The 20,695-nt window shown below is 61.4% G+C and overlaps 1 protein-coding gene across 2 annotated transcripts in view; it reads right to left on the bottom strand.

The window, feature by feature from the left end:
* Window positions 1-20,413, bottom strand: part of LOC117650359 (FAD synthase-like) — a 40,363-nt gene extending 19,950 nt beyond the window's left edge. The window contains exon 1 of one of the 2 annotated variants that reach the window (XM_034393729.1): window positions 20,269-20,412. In XM_034393729.1, coding sequence (XP_034249620.1) covers window positions 20,269-20,372 — 104 coding nt within the window. In that variant the 5' untranslated portion in view covers window positions 20,373-20,412. Of the gene's footprint in view, window positions 1-20,268 lie in introns of both variants that reach the window. The other variant, XM_034393730.1, reaches the window with a different exon arrangement.
* Window positions 20,414-20,695: the final 282 nt, after the last annotated feature.

Raw genomic sequence — 20,695 nt, forward strand, 5'->3', positions numbered from 1 at the left:
AGAAGATTTTTGAGTGCAGGATCTTGGACAAAGACCTACAATAGTTTCTCACAAACACGAGCGCCCTGCACACATTCGGCAGCCGTGCCAACTTTCCCAGTATTTGTTTATGGGCTTTGAATTTGAAATGGTAGAGGGCCTGATGTTGATCAGCACTCTAACGAAACTGAATGATACGTATTTCGCGCTTGGGCCGGCTTGGGCGGTCCGGCCCCCGACCCGCAGCCGGTGGCGCGGCAGGAGCGATTCGGGCTAGCTTCCCTCCGGCCTCCACCCCGAGCCGCCCGAGCCCCACTCGCCCGCCCACCCTCTGAGAGACCCTCGCGCCTGTCGAATCCACGCCTGCTCCAACAAACCCCACGCTGCCCTACGCCGAGGTGCGCTCTCGCGCGGTACCAGAGGTCTGCAATGGACACTTCTGGCTCGAACCGATAGCTGCCGCGACCAAAGCCACTTGGAACCGATCCGAACCGTTGGCTTCATAGCCATTGGATCTACAAGAACTGTTGACCACCTTCGAGTCCCGGCACCGCCATCATTTTTTTGAGGGATTTTTTTTGCTGTGGCAGCCGCTAGATGTTCGGCCGTCTGTATGGAACAAGCGCTTGCTTTTGCGCGGTTACAAACAGTCATTTACACCGAAAAAAATGATTGCCTCTGCCGGGATTCGAAGCCGCCTTGCCAAGTCGACTCGTGAAGCTCAGCGACGGAACCGAGTCATGCCATCTCTCTCGCACCATAGGGAGCGCTGGAACTGGGTGGACTGTCCATTGCAGACCTCTACGCGGTACCAAGAAGGGTGGCATTGTCATGCCGCCTTTCCAGAAACCGGCGACTGGTTGAAAAGGGGACAGAAAAAGTACCCCATCAAACGTGATCTTTTCTGTTTTTGATCCGTTTCTTGTTATGTCCCAGTAGCGTGAACGAACAGCACGAAAACTAACAACGAACCTAACCTTAAGTCAAACTGCCTTCGAGACCTGCGGGACGCCTGGAGTGAAGGCAATGTGCCCATGGTGTAGGGTCACACATGCACTGATTATCCAAGTGTAGCCGGTGAGCGAGCTTGGGTATTTACACTACTCACAGGTCAGCACCCTTCTAGATCACCACCCCAGCCCCCTGCCCCTCACCACTCGGCAAAACAACACATGGTACCCACAACGGAGTCATGTACGCCACTCCTCTTTAAAATTTTGTTTAAAATAAAATAAAAAATTGAACCCTACGACCCTCTCTGCCCGCTATGGGGTTCGAGCCGCCTGCTTAACTTCGGTGTTCGGATGGGAACCGGTGTATCCAGGCTTTAAACTGTTACCGAATAGTTCAGCTTCTGTAGGACAGCTATAGCCTTCCACACATGAAGGACCGCCTTATGAGGGCAGCCGGCGATCGTAGGGTGACAGAGATAGAGAGACAGAGAGAGATAGAAAAGGACTTTGGTGTTCGTCACGGGCCTGGTGCTCCCGTAGTACCGGGTTGTCCGCCGGATCCTCAGGCCAGATTGCCACGTTTCCCACACCGTATCGGCTCCCTTCCCACTCGGCGAGCCACTGCTGGTACAACGGAGTCATACGCCACCCTTCCCGTCGGACGATGGCCGACCGCCGAGAGGTTGTATACATACCTCACGGAGTGAAGGGAGTCATCGCCGCGAGGGAAGCGCCCGTCGACGCAAAATTGCGAAGTCAGAATGTGGTCCGAAAATTGTGACCTCAGCGGGCATCGATCCCCGGTCCATCGGGTTGGTAGGCCGACGCCCCAACACTCTCAGCCACCGCAGCTCATGGAGACCAACCGGTAAGGCGGTGAGTGTGCCAGGCTGATATCGCTTCGCCCTGTTAGCGTGCAAAAAAGGGTAAAGAATCGGCGGGACTCGAACTACCAACCTCATTATTACGTGTCAACGCCTCTACGCTCTCGCCTACCATCGGCTGTGGAGTGCGATATGTCAAGCAGGGTACTTAAGACAGCAGTGAACTTGAGGAGAAATGTGTGAAGTGGCGTGTCGCAGTTTTTCCTCACGTTCCCGGTGGGTGACCTACGTTTTTAATTAGCCTCGCAGCATCGATCACATTGCGAAATCCAGTTTGCTGCATTCGAGTCTGGCTGCGCCTTTCCATTCGGGGAAGGTGAAGCTCTGTTTTTGTTTGTTTTGCGGGGAGGGGGAGAGAGAGAGAGAGAGAGAGAGAGAGAGAGAGAGAGAGAGAGAGAGAGAGAGAGAGAGAGAGAGAGAGAGAGACAGAGAGACAGAGAGAGACAGAGAGACAGAGAGAGACAGAGAGAGAGAACGCACCCGATACATCATCAGATACGTCATCAGATGACGCACGGCTGTTTCGAGGCCGTTTCTCAATTCGGCTCAACAAAAACCAAACCGAGTTTGGAGTGCCATTGGTGGAGTGCCGTTGAAGGGTTGAGCGATTGCAGAACGCTGACGGCGAGCGTGTTTCTGCAGACCCCTTACCCCTTCGTCCTCGTGTTCCGCCATTATTTCATAAAAAAATCAAAATGAACAGTATTTAATGCATGCGGCCCGGCGGCCTGGCGGCGGAGGCGTGTACAATAGCGATGAAAGGACACATGACTGCGTCCATGCGCGGGCGGGGCGGGGCGGGGCGGGGCGGGGCGGGCCGGGCCGGGCCGGGCCCTCACCGATGCTCCAGAGTCCCGTCCAACTCGGCGGCACGGGCGGCACGTGACCACTTGAGAGGAGGCGCATTCGCTTCGGCTCAGCCGAGCCGAGTTCGCAGCGAAATGCCGAAGGCTCAAGTGGCGCTCGATGCAACAACTGCGTCTGTGCGGGGACGCGGGGCCGCGCGGCCGCGAGGCTCAGGGGAGAGGGGCTCCGCTCGGGCTGCGCTTTTGGCGTATTGGTTGATAACCACGGCAAGAACGGTTACCTGGTTTTCACAGGTAGCATCAGTAAAGGCGTACGCGTAATCCAGGGAGTTTGCTGGCAAAACCAAGAACCGTTTTTGCCGCGAGGGGTTTTGGTTGTTTCTTTTCAAAACGAGAACATTGCCATGGATAGTCTCGACGCTGATACGGAGACGGTCAACCGCAAGTCGGCTCCGATGGCCCGTTATTTTGTTTTCATTTTTTTTCAAGTCAGGAAAAGCGTTGTTTTGGCGTGTAGACGGAACGCCCGACCACGTGCGTCGTGTGCAAGGCAGTGCGGGGGAAGGCCGGGAAGGGAGTGGCCCGACTGTTGTCAGTGACTGCGAGGCCTCTCCTGAAGGGCGGCCCGGAACAAGGAAACGCGAATGACGCGAATGCAACGCACCCAGAGCATGCGATCGCCCTCACAATCATTTCGACTCCAACAGTCACAGGGACTGGGCGGGGCACAGCGCACATGCAGCAGCCTGGTTTCGAAACGATGTTTCGTCGCTGTCTCTCTCGCACTACACTCGTGTAAATTTTGTCAGAATGTCAGAAACATGTCTGAAATCCTAATCAAAATTCGCGCACCTCTGAAAGCTGAAATTCTGAAAACTTAATCTGATATTGATGGTTTGAGTACTACAGACCGTCAGGAGATGTTTTCAGCTTTCAGAGGTGTGCGAATTTTGATCAGGTTTTCAGACAGGTTTCTGACATTCTGACAAGATTTACACGAGTGTCATTGAGAGGTGTGGGAGAGAGACGCTGCGACGAGGCCCCGTTTCGCCCCGCTTCGGGTTCGTCGTGCAGGTGGACGGCCCCCCGACAGCGTGCACGCAGGTGCGGCCCTCCGCGCGGCCGTGGGCGCAGCAAAGCGCAGCGAGCGCAGCGCCGTCACACGCATTCCACGCGCCGCCCGCGCGCCGCTTGGCGCTTTTGCTGCGCTTTGCTGCGCTTTGCACTCTACAAAAAATGTCCTGTCAACGCCGTTAATTTATTACCAATGTTTGCTGTTATGCAATTCACGGCGTTTGCTGTGAACTAGTTCACGGCGTTTACTGTGATCTCGGTTACAGTGTTCACTGTGATCTGGCCACAGTAAACGCCGTGAATTGGAGCCTGATTTGCAGTACTTCGGTGCTCAGCGGCGTCAAACTCACAGTGTTTACTGGGGACCAGATCACAGTGAACACTGTAACCGAGATTACAGTGAACGCCGTGAACTAGTTCACAGCAAACGCTGTGAATTGACCTACAGTGAAAACTGGTAATAAATTAACGGCATTTACAGGACACTTTTGGTAGAGTGTGCGCGGTGCCGCCGGGGAGGCAGGCCCAGCGGCCCAGCGGCCCAGCGGCCCAGCGGCCCAGCGGCCCAGCGGCCCAGCGCAGCCCAGCGCCGCTCTGTCTCCGTCGCAGCCGTGGGGCGCGCCATGGGGGCGCGAGAGAGACGCTGGGCGGCGGGGACTCGGCAGGGCGGCGGAAAGCAATCAGGGCGGCCTGCCGGGCTGCGTGCGAGGTGGTGCGAGGTGCGAGGCCCGCGGGAGGTAGAGACCAGTAGAGACAGCGGCCGTCTGCGCGTCCGCGCCGCGCGGCTTATGAATGGCCAATGCCCCGAGCCCGGCTCGGCAGGCTCGGTCCGGCGTGTGCTCTATTCGGCACGCCGACGGATTTATGCGTCGCCTTCCCCGCCACAGTCATTCCCAGCAACTCACAGTGCAGCGTCGCTCTGCCTCTCTCGCACTCGTGGGGCGGCCTGCAGGCCCGCAGGGATGCGAGAGAGACCGAGCGTCGCGGCGCTGTTCGCGGGGCAAGTCAACGGCCCAGGCGGCGCGGAGGGAAGACCACGGGGCCGGGCAAGGCGAAGCAAGGGCGGCGCGTTGGGCGGCCTTCTTGTGGTGCAGCGGGCCGCGACGGGGGCTGCACCAGGGCCCCTCTCTCTCTCTCTCTCTCTCTCTCTCTCTCTCTCTCTCTCTCTCTCTCTCTCTCGCACCCCAACGTGCCGGGCCGACCCACGAGTGCGAGAGAGGCAGGGCGACGAGGCGGCGAGTGTGCTGGCGGCCCGGCGGTAAGAGGTAACGAGGCTGTGTCGCCTTGCAGCTTGACCGTGGCGTTGCGACGCGTTGCGATCGCGTCGCGGTGCTCCCGAACACACAATGGCAATGAGGGCCGCGGCCGGGCGGCAATGCGGTGGCAATGGGGCGTGAGGCATTCAGGAGAATAACAGCGCATGCTTCTCTTTGTGGGCCGTGTCGCACCGCGCGCGCCGCGCCTCTCGCCGCACCCCTTGCCGAGGTGCCGCAGCCGACGCGCTGCGCGTGGCACGGCCCGACACGGCGCACAGTGGGCCAGAAGACCGGTGGAGGCGGACAAAACTCGAGACGCGTTTTGAGCTCCAGAGTCGCCAAACGGGACTCGAACCGAACGTGTGACCCCACCAATGGATTGCTCTCCGAACGAGGAATCCATTGGTGGGGTCACACGTTCGGTCCGAGTCCCGTTAAGCGACTCTGGAGCTCAAAACGCGTCTAGAGTTTTGGCCGCCTAGCACCGGTCGTCTGGCCCACTGTGCGGCGCCACGGCTCGGCATGGCCGCGCCACGTTCCGAGGGGAAGACGTGAAACAATCGAACACCGAATACAGGCGCCCAAAGACGAGCAAGTAATTAAGGACTTTGATTTTTTTTTTTGGGGAGCAGAAAATTTGCTGTGACGCGGAGAAAGGATGTCGAAGAAACATCCAAGAGTACTGCAGAGGGAAAACGGAACCCGGCCTGGGTGCGAAGCAGTGGCCACCAGAAGTCAGCACAAACCATGATTTCTACACATTTGACAACGTTTTGACTAACTATGCGGCACTTCTGCTCCAAAACTAAGGCGGGAAATCGCACTCCGTGACAGAGGCATGCTAGGAAGGTCTAAAGAGCATCAACCCGTTGAGGGAGTCCGCCCCCCCCCCCCCTCAACACTCCTCCTGAGAAAAATAGCGAGTGATAGCCCTGGCGCAGTTGTGAAAATCCACAAGTGGGCCGACAACTCCGTAGTGTTCTTTTCCTTTTTTTTGCACGACGTTCTTGTGATTTTCCAAGACAAACAATCACCCGTGATTCGGCATCCCCAATGATTTAATAAGACTGAGTGATTTTTCTCACACGATCTTGCCGCCGGGTTTTCCGCCAGATATCTCAGTTCGGGACGTCCGATACGATTTCAGGCCACTCAGAATCGTTCTCCTCGGCAAACACGACATGTACTGCAGGAACTCGGGGCGGCGTGCCGGCATGGTGCCGGCGGGGCTGCGGAGTGGTGGCCCTCAGGGCGCGTCCGGCCGCGGCTGTCGACTGAGGGCCGCCTCCGTCGCTCTCACTGCAAAGCCAGTGGTAAGTTTACTTGCCACAAATTTGGCAAGCCGTTTTGAATGCCAAAATTTGGCAAGCCTTGGTCGGAAATATTCACAAGCTTGCCAAATTTTGGCAAGCTGGGGAGTATTTTCAGGCGAAGCTTGCCAATTTTTGGCATTCAAAACGGCTTGCCAAATTTGTGGCAAGTAAACTTACCACCGGCTTTGCAGTGCTGTCTCTCTCGCACCTCTTACGGGACGCCCCACGGGTGCGAGAGAGACAGAGCGACGAAGGCGGCCCTCAGTCGACTGCTGCGGCGACGCCCTGCACTCGGCGCCCTTGACGGCCGGGCCAGCAGCAAGCGGCCAGCCGACAGGACCTCTCTCTCCCTCTCCACTCTCGGGACGGGAACCCGCTGATAAACGACAGAGATGTAGCGACTCTAGCCGCGTGCATTAGCGCTTTGTCCCGCTGTGTTTATTGTAATGCACCGCGCTTGAGAGGCTGCAACACTCGCCGTGCCAGGCCGCGCGCTCCCGAACTGCAACCTCCTAATTTGCACAGCCCACTGACTTCCACTGGCCCTCCGACAGGGATCAGTGCTTGTGGCGGAGGGGTTGGGGGTGGGGGGACTACGGACCTCTCAAAGGAGCGCTCCGAGGGGACCGCCGCTCTCTATCAGTCTCGCGGCCAGCGAGGGGCACGCGCTCTCAGGAGCTGTGCCCGCTGCAGTGCCCCGACCACCCTGCCGCTCGCTGCCGCCAGACCGCCGGCGAAGGGGTGCTGCAAGGGCGCTTCACGTCAGCCTTAAGCGCGCTCACTGAGAATCAAAAAGACATGATCAATACCCAATTTTGGGCGAGGTATACTTTATCACCCAAATTTGGGCGAGAAAGACTTCCTTGCCCAAAATTAGGCGAGGAAGGGTGTATCAGCTGCCTATGGCTCCATAGTATTATGACCCAAATTTGGGTGAGGGAAACCTTCCTCACCCAAATTTGGGTGATAAGGAATTATTCCTCGCCCAAAATTTCATGACTCTTTCATTCTCAGTGCTTTAGGAGGTCGCTAAAGACCAGCTCGACATGGCCGCCAATCATGTACAAAATGGGGCTACTTCCTTTATACCCAAAGGCCTATCCCCAGAATGTTTAGACCGTGGTCGATTTCACAAAGTAACGCCCTTTAACCCCAGGGGCACGCTAATCCCGCGGCATGAAACGACTGAAGACTGAAGGACAGGGCGTCCCTCGGCGTGCCAGCCAGGGCCACGCCATGCCGAGCGCCGTGCGTCGCGCTGTTTGTGTGCGAACTCGCGCGGCCTGGCGCGGCCTGGCGCGGCACCGCACAGTGTGGCGGGCGTGCTCGTCGCGTTGCGTCGCGTCGCCTCGGGCACAACAAAACGACAGAGCCTTTCTTTTCTCGAGCAGAACTCTCCACGACGCGGCATCGAGGCAGACAGCGGGATGAGTCACCTCCCCGCCCCCCGCGCCCCCTTCGCCCTTCGCCAGCCATCTCGCACAATGCCGTCGCCGAAAATAAATGGAATCCCTCCGTACTGGGACTGGGCGAATGCTGCGCGTCTTGGAGTCTCGGAGTCTCGCGGCTCGGGCTCGCTGTCAAGGGGCAACGTGGCGACGCGGGGGCGCACCGATTGGATACCGTGGGTCTCTTTTCCGGCAGCTTTGAGTGAAGACGCGACGACAGAGGCGCCCGCCAACTTCCTGCACGCGGCGAGGCGCCGCCAACGCGCCGCCCGCTGTGGCTTTTGGGTTAAGGCCGGGCTGGGCGCACGCGTGTGAGGCCTGCCCAGGCCTGCCCGCTCCGGCTCTCTCTCTCTCTCTCTCTCTCTCTCTCTCTCTCTCTCTCTCTCTCTCTCTCTCTCTCTCTCGCACTATCGAGGCTGACCTTTAGGACAACAGCTCCCACGTGCGCCACCCCGCCGCCCCGCCGTCGGTCCGCGGAACGGTGAGGGAGACGCGCCGACCGTATGCCTCCCCGGAGTCTGTGCGAGGCCGTTGCTGGCCAATGCTGAGACAATGGCGCGTCCAATTTATTGACGTGAAGTGGCGCGGGACGCGGACCGTGCGGACGAATGCGGGGGCTGGGCGGGGCGGGGCGGGGCGGGGCGGGGCCACGCGCGCCGCTGGTTGGGTTCTCTCGGGCCCGCCACCGGCACCATGCTGCGCCTCTGTCCCGACCCGCCCCGTCCGCATCTCATCTCGACGGCCACGACTCCGCAATGCTTGGGAGTCTTTGCGACACTCTTTTGCTAGCTGAGCGCTTTGCTTTTTGTCTGGCGGGGTGGGGCGGGGTGGGGCGGGGTGGGGCGGGGTGGGGCGACGCGGGGGGGCGGAAGAGCCCTCGACCAAACAGCGCGGCGGCGGAAAGGAGGCCAATGACTCGTCCCGGGCGTCGCCACGCCGCCGGGCCACCGCGTCGCGTGATTCACACCGAAGGCTGGCCGTGGCGGGGCGTGGCGGGGCGTGGAGGGGCTGTCTAATATTTTTCCGCGGATTCCTTGGCCGCCTTTAGGCCGCCATGTTGATGGAGCAAGCGCCGCCGGGCGCCGCACCTTGTATCGAGTCGGATGGCGCCGCGCCGCGACGCGCCGCGACGCACGTCGTGGAATGTGGGCTTGTCCACGCGGCCCAGGAGTGCCGCGCGGCGCCCGCCGAATCCAATAAAACGCCGGGCGCCCCGCTGCGAGACTAATAACTGGCCCGGCCGGCTCCTTGCTGCCCCTGGCCCCTGGCCTCGCCGCCTCGCCCCGGCCCCCGTTGCCGAAGACGCTGGTTCACCGGCAAAACACGATTGACGAAAAGGCCTCCCCCTCCGGCCCCGGCTGCCCGCCGCCCCCTCGGCCTGGCCTCGCAAGTCTTGAGCCGGCCCCTCCCCCGCGGGCTTCGCTGCTTCGCCTGCTTCGCGGTTTCCGCCGGGTGCCAAATACATATAAAGATGTCGACCCGCCAGGCCGCCACCGTTGTTGTGCACTCAGCGCGAAATATACGGCGACTTATTTTAAGTGAGGCATTCTCGCCGCTTATTCCCCGTTTCGTGGAGTTTCGAGACGGGGCCGGCCGGGCTAGTGCGCCACCCGGGTGGAGCGCTATTTAATTAAGGCAACAATCAACAACGACAACAACGGCACGACGACGACAACAACATTGACGTGCAGTGATAGGCGCTGCGCGCTGTGCCGAACGCGTGGAGGCTGCGGCCCCCAGCGGCCCCAGCCCCAACGCGAGCCCCAAAGCCGGCGCGCCCCGCCCCGCTCCGCCCCGCCCCGCCCCGCCCCGCCCCGCCCCGCCCCGCCCCGCCCCGCCCCGCCCCGCCCCGCCCGCCCAGCCTGGTCCGTGTTTTCGCTTCGGCCCGATGGTTATAATGGGTGCCATAAAATAGCCGCCTCTCTTTTCTGCCGCGGGCCATGCCGCGGGCCATCCGGACCGGGTCGGGTCGATGCTGTTAATTCAATCTGTCGTAGACCTGCGTGGCGCCGTGGCCGCGGCGGCAGCTGAGATGGCGCCGAGGCTCCGCTCTCGAAAGCGAATTATCTCAGCGCCGCCTCGCGGAGATCGAGCCGCGGGGGCCGCGGACGCTGCTGGGCTGGGGGGGGGGGCGCTAAGCGCGGCAATGCTCGTGCCTTGTCGCACGCAGGCCGTGCGCCGGACAAGGAGACGAGAGGACAAGGAGGGAGAAGGTGGCCCCGCAACCCCGACGGCGCGGCGACGCTCTCGACGACGTCATCCATTCCCCCCGGCATCCGTGACGCACCGGCCGAGCGCCACCACGCCACGCCACGCCACGCCACGTCGGCGAAAGTCGACATATTGGCTAACGGCGCGGGGGGAAGAGAGGAGCGCTGAACGACACAATGTGGCGCACAAACAAAACTTGCGCGTGGAAACTCTGGAAGCGCGTGTTTGGAAGAACGCGCTTCGAGGCATGTATTTCCGTTTAAAAACGAAAACATCCAGAATCTGGCCGAAACCGTTCCGAATCGCTTCCGAACGCTCGGGGTTCATCCAGAATGCTTCCGAACTGAGGCATGCGGACGTCGGGGAACTCCCGAAATCACCCCTGTTTCGGGGGCTGTGTTGTCGGGGCAGTCCGACATCCTTCCGAATGTTCCCGGGCACCCCGAAGTTCTTCCGAGACCCCGAATCCCGTCAGTTCGGAAGGATTTCGGGCTACCCCGATGGTCCGTGCATAGTACTCTTCGGAAAATCCATTCTTTCAAATTAAGTAAATCGCAGTTTTAAATTTCATTTTTGGAATTTTGAGCTCAAATTTGGTATGGGGTATCAACGCCAAAATTAACAAGTGCCATTTTTTTTATTTTCAAATTGGACACTTTTTTTTCTGCTATCTTGAAAACTACAAGTGCTATCTAAAAATGGATTGCAGATTTGGATCGGACTCGATTTCGACACCCCGAAAGCACTTTTCGGAAGTCTCTTCTCTCCAATTAAACCAATATAATCTCAATCAAAGTTTGTACTGAGCATTGGTTAGCTGCCTCCTTAGCCCCCCCTCCTACAGTAGTCCTGGCTTCCACCCCACCACGAACCATTCTTTTCGGAACGATTCCAGTAGGGCCCCGACGCCGGAACTCCGGCGGAATCCTTCCGAAACGAGACTGACGTCGGGGTACATCCAGAAACTTGCGGATCTTGGTCATTTTTGGGTAAAATTCGGAAGACCCCGTCGGAAGCGATTCGGGGTCGCCCGATCGGGGACACCCGAAGTCATTCCGACGTTCGGAACGATTTCGGGTGTTTTCATTTTTAAACGGGTTCGTCGAAGCACGCGCTTCTAGTGTGTTGTTGAATGAGCACCACACTTTAAAGTGCGTGCTCACTCAAGTAAACACTTCAAAAGGCGCGTGCTCAGGAAAGTTGAGGAATCGAAGAGCGTGCTTGCAAGCCTGCGCCTTTTCTAGACGCTACTCCGAAAATAAGCTTTGGGTGCAGAGAACGAACACGGACTTTCTGGAACCTTCTGCCGGCATCCGCAGCGTACCACAGATCTTTCCCGGAATCCATTGAGACTCACCGCACCTTCGCGCCCGGGTCTGCGTATGTATATCCCGCGCCTGGATCTGCGGACCGCTTCCCCCGCAATGTTCCTCTTGCACGCATGTTGTATACTTTTGTTAAGTATTACAAGTTTCTCATGAACTTGTTTTGAAACAAACAAACAACGAGGATGCGGCTGCCGGACCGCTCTCCCCCGGCTCGGCTGGAGCGGGGAGCGAGGGGCGCCTGCGATGGAGAGCATAGGCACGCCGCTCGCGCGCCCTGCGCCGGGGCTGCCTACCCGCACACTGTAAGGCGCTCGGGGACTTCCAGCCGGCTCGCTTCCAGCGTGTGAGGCCGCGCCCTGCCCTGCCCTGCGGTGCCCTGTCGCGGCGCTGCCGGGTCGGCGCCCTCCCGACCACTTGTTGGCCCTTGAGGGTGGGGTGTGGGAGCACAACAAGTACCCCCGGACCGGCAGCGGGCCCGGCCGGCAGGGTCGCCAGGGCCGCCAGCCCTGGGCAGGGGAGGCAGGGAGGCGGCAGCGCGGTCCAGACAGCGGTGCCAGATTTCGGCGGGAGGGCGAAGGGCGAAGGGCCGCCGGCTTTGTTTGGGGCGGCGGGCCGTGGCGGGCCGCGTTGGGCCGGCGGAATGGGGAGGGGGAAGGGGGCGTTGACACGGGGGACGGATGCCGGAGGCCGGAGTGGTGGGGAAAGAGTTGGCCGCGCAGTCCCGCAACCCCAGAAACATCGTTTCACGTCAAATTTATTTCTTTGAATCGAGGCAAACAACTTGAAAACCTTCCAACGTAGGGCCGCCCGTTTCAATATTTAGGCTTTATTTCGCTCTTAAATCCGAAACATGACATGTTATAAATTAAACAACAACACCAACACAGGTTTACAGTGTGTCCGCACCCCTGAGGCGAGTCTGGGCCTGAAGACGTGACCTCCCCCCCCCCCTCCTTTTCGACGGACCTACAGAGCCATGTGCGGTGCCGGCCCGGCATTCCTCTCCGCCGATTTCATATCGCCGCGACACAACACCTGACCTTCGCGCAGTTGGCACGCCCCGTGGGCCTGGCCGTGGGCCTGGCCGTGGGCCGGGCGCTGCGCTGCGACGCGCTGGGGCCACTAGGCCGTTATCCTCGCCGCGCCGCGCCGCGCCCTGGCCGCGGTGTCTGTTTACCGTCATGCCGGCCGTCAGGCAGTCGGCGAGAGCCCAGCACCTCAAGGGGGCCGAGGGGGCGTCCTCCTCGGAATGTGGCGACCGGCGACCTCGCCACCGCAAGCCAGCAACACGCAGAGCCCGCGGAGCCCGCGGAGCCCAGTCGTCTGATTCCGAGGGCCGCCTCCATCGCTCTGTGTCTCTCGCACCTATATGGGACGCCCCACGAGTGCAAGAGAGACAGAGTGACGAAGGCGGCCCTCGGAATCAGTCGACAGACCGCGCGAGCCGCGAGCCCTCCGCCCGCACTGCATGCGCACTGTACGGGAAATTGGCCGTCCACCGCGCCTCCCCCGCCCCCACCTTCCCCTGGCGCTTCCGTCCCCAGCCACCTTGCCGTGCCTTGCGGTGCCTTGCCGTGCCTTGCCGTGCCTTGCCGTGCCTTGCCGTGCCTTGCGGTGCCTTGCCGTGCCTTGCCGCAGCATTCCTGCTCTGACTCACCCGGTGCGAGCGAGCGTTCGACAGCAGAAAATACCAGCTGCCGTTGTTGTTTTTGTTGTTGTTGCTGTTGTTGTTGTTGTCGGTGAGGGCGGGCCGAGGAGGGCGCGAGAAGGCCTTGTTGTTTTGGCTGGCGGCGCCTCCCCCCTCCCCCCGCCGGGGCGATGCTGGGCGATGCCCGCTGGCACGCTGGCGTTGGCAGGGCGACGCAAGGTGCGCCCGCGAGGCCCGCGCGGCCCGCGGGGTGGCGGGTGGCGGGGTACGGGAGAGAGGGGGGAAGGCTTCCCCCGTCGGGGTGATCTCACTCACTCTGCGCGTCGCTTGGCCCGCTGGCCGGGCTGTGCTGTCGTGCTTGAGCCACGACGCTCTCCTTTGACGTGGCCAAAGAGGGTAATAGTTTTAGTGGCACCGATGACTGCGTGGCTGGGTGGCTCTGTCCCATGGGTCTGGCCAGGTCTGGCGTGGCGCGTCTACAGGCTTTAAGAAGCTCCCGACAGGAGGGGTGATTGCGTGCGTAGTTTGCCGATCTACAGGGCCATGTGGTGTGGGTTGCCTATATTCTAAAGCGCCTGATATCATGCGTTTATAAAATCTGACAGGGGTGCGATCGCCCTGTCACCCTCCCCCTCACACCGCGCCTGCCTGCAGGCGAAGCGTGGAGCGTGGGTGGAGCGTGGGCTCGAGCGTGGGTGGAGCGTTGGTGGAGCGTGGGCTCGAGCGTGGGTGGAGCGTGGGTGGAGCGTGGGTAGAGCGTGGGTGGAGCGTGGGTGGAGCGTGGGTGAAGCGTGGGTGGAGCGTGGCCGCGGCCACTCCGCAAATGGCCGGGAACAGAGAAGACGCCACCGCACAGTGGGCCAGAAGCCGGTGGAGGCGGCCAAAACTCTAAACGCGTTTTGAGCTCCAGAGTCGCTAAGCAGGACTCGAACCGAACGTGTGACCCCACCAATGGATTGCTCTCCCGACGAGGAATCCATTGGTGGGGTCACATGTTCGTTTCGAGGCCTGTTTAGCGACTCTGGAGCTCAAAACGCGTCTAGAGGTTTGGCCGCCTCCACCGGCTTCTGGCCCACTGTGCACCGCAGCCACGCGAGGCGCCGAGGCCGAGACGGCGAGACGGACGGCGAGGCAGACGGCGAGGCAACGAGGCGCACGTTGCATGGAGCACTCCAGCCGTCTGCTTCGTCACTCTGTCTCTCTCGCACCCCTACGGACCACCCCATGAGTGCGAGAGAGACAGAGCGACGAAAGCAGTGCTCGGAATCAGACGGCAGCGCGTCGCGTCGCGGGCCCCTTGAGCCAGCGCATGTTTTGTCGCGCGTGATGGGATTGCAATACTTTTTGTATCCACTCGGCATGGCGCACGGCGCTGCTCTCGGTGTGCGCCCCGGTATTCACCTGGGTCCCCGGGTCGGCCTGGCCTGGGCCTGGCCTGGGCGGCCACGAGGAAGAGCCGTGTCGCAGTGTGCGCGGAAACACAATGTATCATCTCAATTTGCTCCGCGATGCTGGGCGCTGCGCGTGCCCCCCCCCCTTCCCCCATTCCCCGCAGGCTCCCCGCTGACGCTGACAACAGCGACGCGTCTGGGTGCCTCCGGGTGCCCCTGGCTGCGACAGTGCGGGGCCTGCGACTTGGCTGCCTCGCCGCCTCGCTCTCACAATGCGCCTTTTGGACCCCCTGCGCTGCGCTATTCACCGGGTCGCGTGGCGTTGTCGTTGGCTAGACGCAGGCACTCGGAAGGAAAAGCAAAACAGCACTTTTGTTCGTTCCAACTACGTTAGGAGTCAAATAATCCTGGCTCGATCGCCCTGAAAAATTCGGTTACTGCCGCGCAACCCGTTTACTGGACATGTTTCATCCTGGGGAGCGCTAGCCCACCGAAAGGCCAGCCTCCATACGAATCACCGCCGCTGTGGGGGCCGCTGTGGGGGCCGCTGTGGGGGCGGCTGTGGGGGCCGCTGTGGGGGCCGCCGTGGGGGCGCACAGGGCGGCGCTGCACAGCACACCCTCTGGCCACGACCTGCAGGGCCTGCAGGGCCTGCAGGGCCTACAGGGCCTACAGGGCCTCGGCCAGGCTCTTTCGGCTCGCCATGCATGCCAGGCACTGCAGGCACTGCAGGCACGCCGTCCTGGGTCTGGCACTCGCCGGCCTGGCGGCATGTTGCTGGCACGCTGGGGGCATGCTGGGGGCATGCTAAGGGCCAGCGGCACAAGGGCGGCCCGATGCAGCGCCCGCCGGCCCCGCTGGGCCCCGCCGACAACGCGGCGTTTCGAAGCCGACACCGCTGGCCAGCCCGCGCGCCGCGCCACTCCGACCTGCTCCTCGCCGGCCTCGTTGCTATGCTCCCCGCCTACGTCCTAGACACGCGCATTCCGAGGGTTTTATTTTGCCTCTCGCCTTCACCCACGTCGAGCTGCACCTGCGGGCCGAGGAGGCTGGCAGGAGGACGCGTGTGTGCCTGTGTTAGTGTGTGTGAGAGGGAGGCCATGCATGCCGACTGCAATGCTGTCCGAAATAACAAGCAGGAGGGAGTGCAGGTGTAATTTCCGCGTATATGATTCCCCCGCTCTCTGCATGCCACCCTCCCCCCTTTCCTATCCCCCTTCCTCCACTCGCAGAGCTCGGGCCAGCCACACAGAGGACCCTTTCACTCACCCCTTGCGCTGCTCTCTGTCTCTCTCTGTCTCTCTCTCTCTCTCTCTCTCCCCCTCTCACACACACTTTCCCCTCTTTCTCACTCACTCACACTCTCCCCTCTCTCTCGCTCTCTCTCTCCTGTTTGCGGGGAGCAATCCGTTCATCTCTAAGTGGCATCGGCAGGCCGGCGGGGCGGTGGACAGTTGAACGAGCCTCGCCACTCGTGACGCTTGCTGCACTTGCTCTGCTTGCCGGTAGCGCCGCTTCGAGGCGCGCTGTCGGCTGTCGGTCGGGCTGTCAGAGGCTGGGACAGAATTAAGTGGCTGTCGGCAGCTCTTGCCCCCCTCTCCCACCCCCACCTCGCCTAGGCCGGCCTGCCCGGCGCGGGGATCTCACATTTTTGCCAAGACGCCGAAATATTTGAAGAGCACCTCTGCCGCTACCTGTGTCGAAATCCGCAAGCCCGCGTTGTGTAACAAGTGCCCCGAAATAAGTGCGCCGCGAACGGCTTGACGGTGACCAGGCCGCGTCACTGACGTCACTGACAACCTCTGAGGTCACTGAAGTCACTGACGGTCACTGACGGTCGCTGAAGTCACTGACGGTCACTGAAGTCACTGACGGTCACTGAAGGTCACTGACGGCCACTGAAGTCACTGACGGTCACTGAAGTCACTGACGGTCACTGAAGTCACTGACGGTCACTGAAGTCACTGACGGTCACTGAAGTCACCGACGGTCACTGAAGTCACTGACAGTCACTGAAGTCACTGACGGTCACTGACAGTCGCACTGGCCACTTGCGACGGGTCAGTGGGCCAGCAGCACACCAGTCTGCTTCCGCACCGCATTTCGTCGCTCTGTCCCTATTGCACCCCCGCTGCAACCGCTGCCGCGGCATGCCTCATCAATGCGAGAGAGACAGACCGACGAAAGGACGGTTGCGGTGCACCTCGGCAGCACGGCGCCCATCCGATAGCGAGACTGTGTCACGTCCGGTGGCAGGCTGCTTCCCAACAGCAGCCGTCTCTCTCTCACCCATGCGTGCCCGAGAGAAATTGTTCGGCATTGCTGTGCAGCAAGCGAAGCAAGCCGCTACCAGCGGGGCGGTGCAGGCGGTGCACTGCCGACGGAGGCCCTGCTGCCTCGTCTGTCCTTTGCTTCTTACAGGCTGCTGAAAGACACATCAGGGGCGGGCTTCAATTGAGCAGGAAACGGGCTCAGCCTCCATCCCCCTCGCCCCGCCCCGCCCCGCCCCGCCTGCGTCAGCAAAGGGTGGATTGCTGTCCGGAATGCCGCGGGCTGCAGCAGGTTAATAAAGCCTAGTCACTGAGGGTAACTAGAGCTTTGTTGCGATTTCACTTCGCTGTCCTAGGCTTTGAACAGCGAAAAAGTACCACTGTGCACCCAGATTGATCTTTCTGTATATGTTTTTATTGGAGGTCTAATATAGCATTACTTGGCTTCATTCATTTCTCTGAGCGAGACATTTATCCTCTAGAATGACAACGAATAAATTAAAGATGAAGAATATTAGTCGTTTTCTGAGTGTATGTAAAGCTTTTAAAGAAAGGAAAACAAACAGAGCAATTAAAATCTTAATCTGGTACAGGAGGGGCCTGCCGGGTCCGGTGCGGCCACAATTGTCTTTTCGGAGATGTCTGTTCTCGATCACCAGCGAGATTGGGAATTGCTCGAAGTTTTCAACTTGATCAATTTGTTTCTTCTGATTACAAAACTTAACCAGCGACAAAGGACGCAGCCGCGGTACAGTTCGATTTGACTGCAAGGCCACAAGCTACGCGGAAATGGAAAGAAGGGGAGGGGCGGTCCCAAACCACCCCTCCAAGTAATTTGTGGCCACACCTGACCGCGAGGGCGTGAGGGCCGCCTGCAGCATCTTCTGCAGTCGGCTAAGCTTTTAATCATGGTTTTAATTATCGTTTTAATCTCCCCCACCCCGAGGCGTGCAAAGGGCGTCCCAACAGACACTACAGATGCAAACGGTCGCCCTCGGCCTGGCCGTCGTGCCATCCATGGACGTCCACGGGGCGCGGGGAACAGTGCCGCAAAATTGGTTGAAATTGTGGACGTCTACAGATCGTGATTTCGGCAGACTTTGGGCTTTATTATTGCAGAAATGTTAGGAAAGCTCATATGAATACTCTCGAGAGCACAGAGATAGAGTACGTAATTTGATTGACGTTAACACTACTGGAGGTGGGCATTAACATCCTCTGATTTCTCGGGGTACAAAGAACATCTATTCATTGTTTTCGGAGCTAGTTGTCCGGCCTTTTTGGGTCCGTTCCTGCGCCAACCGGGCACGGTAATGTAAACACCCCTTTGCCCCTCGCGCGCTCCTCGTGACGACGAACTCGGCGCTCTGGATCGGACACTTCATTTTCCACGCATGCTCGGAGGTGAGTAACGATGGCCGGCTTTAATATGAAGGGGGTAGTAATTCACGCCGCCGTCCCCGATCTTCGTCGCCGCCCCGCCCCCCGCCCCCGCCCCCAGCCCCCGTCGCCGCCCCGTCGCCGCCCCGTCGCGGCTGTTGTCGCCACCACCGCCGCTTCGCCGCGGCCTCCACCCGCGACGCGGCCCTCGCGGCGCAAATGCGCGCCGATGACGAGTAAGAAGGTCACTGAAGTGACCGCGGACGGCTGTGTTGGGGTGTCCCCGGGAGTCCCGCTCCGCGTCGGCGCCACCCACACCCTGGCACCACCATGACGACCGTCCTCGGGGCCCAGCCGACGCTGCACCCACGGTGTCACATGGTGTCACATGGTGTCACGGTGGCACTCGTCCGCCCGGCGGCCCGGCGTCGGTGGCGAAGGGGGCCGTCAGGCCGTCAGGTATGCGGCGTGGAGAGAGAACTCGAGGAATGCAAGGTTGGCCGGCGGGGCCGCCCTGCCGCCCAGCCCGCAGGACCCTAGGGGCCGCCGCGCGGGGGGGAGGGCTGATGTTCCCCTCCCCTGCGTCCCCGCTGGCCCCCGCCTGCCGCTTGCCTTGCTTCTTGCTGGCGGGCGTCGCGCCACGTGCCCGCGACGCTACGCGATGCCTGGCGTCTGCGGGCTCCTCGGCGCCGTCGAGGGCTGCAGTCCAAAACACGGCGAGCGGCGAGGCGGACGCACCCTGAAGCACTTGAGCCGCCACCGGCAGCGAGCTCTCCGCCGCGAGGGAACCAGAGGGAACCTCAACGTCACGAGGGTCAACGAGCGGCCACCGGCGATCTTGTTCGGCGAGCTAGGGCACGCACTCGCCACCATGAAGATAGTGGACGCGGGGTGCGCAGTGGTGGCCGGCGTGGCGGGCGCGTCCGTTGCGGCCACCCCGGACGATGACTTCAAGCGACATGCAGCGCTCAGCCTTAGCGACCTGTGCGCCACACTGGGGGACATCTGCAAGGACATCTCCCGCCAGGACGCCGTCGAGGCCTCCTCCTGTCAAAGGTGCGTACGCTGGCGCCGCGGGGATGCCAGGGCTTGTGCCAGGGGGCAGCCTTCGCGCGGCTTCGCGTCCCTGCGTCCCTCGGCCACCTCGGCGCGGCACTCCCTTATCACGAGCGAGCTGATTAAAATTCCCGCAACGCGAATTTGACAAGCGATTTCTCTGTGGCGCGCCCTGGCGGCCATGGCGGCACGGAATGCTGGTCGGGGGCCGCGTCGTGGGGCCGCGGCGTGGCCCGGGGCTGGGCGGCTGGGCGGCTGGGCGGCCGGTCGCATTCCTCTGGCGCGCTGCCAGGGTAAACGGCGGCCACGGCCCGGGCCTCGGACCCCGCCCGCCGCGACCCTCCTTAACCCAGTCGGTTCCATTCAAAGCCCATCACCTGAAAGGCAGGCGGCTGCGTCTCGCAGACCACGCGGGCCTTGTTGGTTCCAGCCCCTCCAGCCGTCCGGCGCGCAGCGCCACGCAGTCTGGCCGGACACACAGACGACGCCCTCCCCTCCTCCCTGCACACCGCCACGGCCGCCACGGCCGCCACGGCGGTGCACTGCGGCCGCAGCAAAAGGCCGTCGCGCTTACGAGCCAAGTTCAACGCCGTCGATGACGTCACTCTGTCATATCGGCTCAATTAAGCTAATGACAGCGCTTGGCTCGGCTTGCCGGCGTGACTGTGCGTGTTGTGCAAATACGACCGCAGATACGACCACTCGACCTTGCAGCGCTCAGGCGCGGCACAGTGGGCCAGAAGACCGGCGCAGCGGCCAGAACTCGAGACGCGTTTTGAGTTCCAGAGTCGCTAAATAGGGCTCGAAACGTTCGTGTGACCCCGCTGGGCTCGAGTCCTGTTTAACGACTTCTGGAGCTCAAAACGCGTCTCGAGTTTTGGCCGCTGCGCCGGTCTTCTGGCCCACCGCGCGCGGCTTGCTTATCGTGTGGGCCGCATGGCCGTGAAGCCGTCGTGTTGTCCCACAAGGATGTTTGGTCAGTGAGGCCTTTGATCCGTCGCGATCCAACGGTCGCAGCGAAGTGACAGCGAATAGAGACAGTGAACTGACAGTGAAGTGATCGCGGCGTCTGTGTTGGCAGGAGCCTCCCCGTCGCCCAGCCCGCCACCGCTGTGCCGCTAGCGCCCGGCGTGTGCGAGGTGCTGCCTCACCTGCTCCTCGGGGGCGCCGCGGCGCTGCGGCCGGGGCTGCTGGCCACCCTGGGCGTCACCTGCGTCATCAACTGTGCCGCGGAGCTGGCCAACTTCCCCGTGCCTGAAAATGTGACCTACCTGCGAGCGCCGCTGTCGGACCACCCCAGCGCGGCGCTGGACCAGCACCTGGACACCGTCGCCGACGCCATCGAAGAGGTGAGGAGGGGCCTGGAGTCTAGCATGGTGTCTGACGCGGCTGTGCTCGGCGAGGCGGGTGGCGGCTGACTGGGCGAGAACGGCCCGATAAGCATCTTGCCGCCTTTGGGTCCCTTCGTGTGACGAGGTGTAGCGCCACACTCTCGCTCGCGTCGAGGGCGCCGCGCCGCGCTACTGTACTCTGTCCCAGCCGGCACTGGCCGGCACGCGCCGCGTCGCGCCGCGCCACGCGCTGCACCTGACCTGCATCCCTTGCACGCCGCCAAGGCGCCGCCAAGGCCGAGCCCGCCGAGCCGCGGGCTATTTATCTAATGGCTGCCGCTATTCTCGGAGGAATGTTTCCCACTTT

The sequence above is a fragment of the Thrips palmi genome, unplaced genomic scaffold, assembly GCF_012932325.1.
Source record: "Thrips palmi isolate BJ-2018 unplaced genomic scaffold, TpBJ-2018v1 HiC_scaffold_5, whole genome shotgun sequence".
Taxonomy (NCBI): Eukaryota; Metazoa; Arthropoda; class Insecta; order Thysanoptera; family Thripidae; genus Thrips; species Thrips palmi.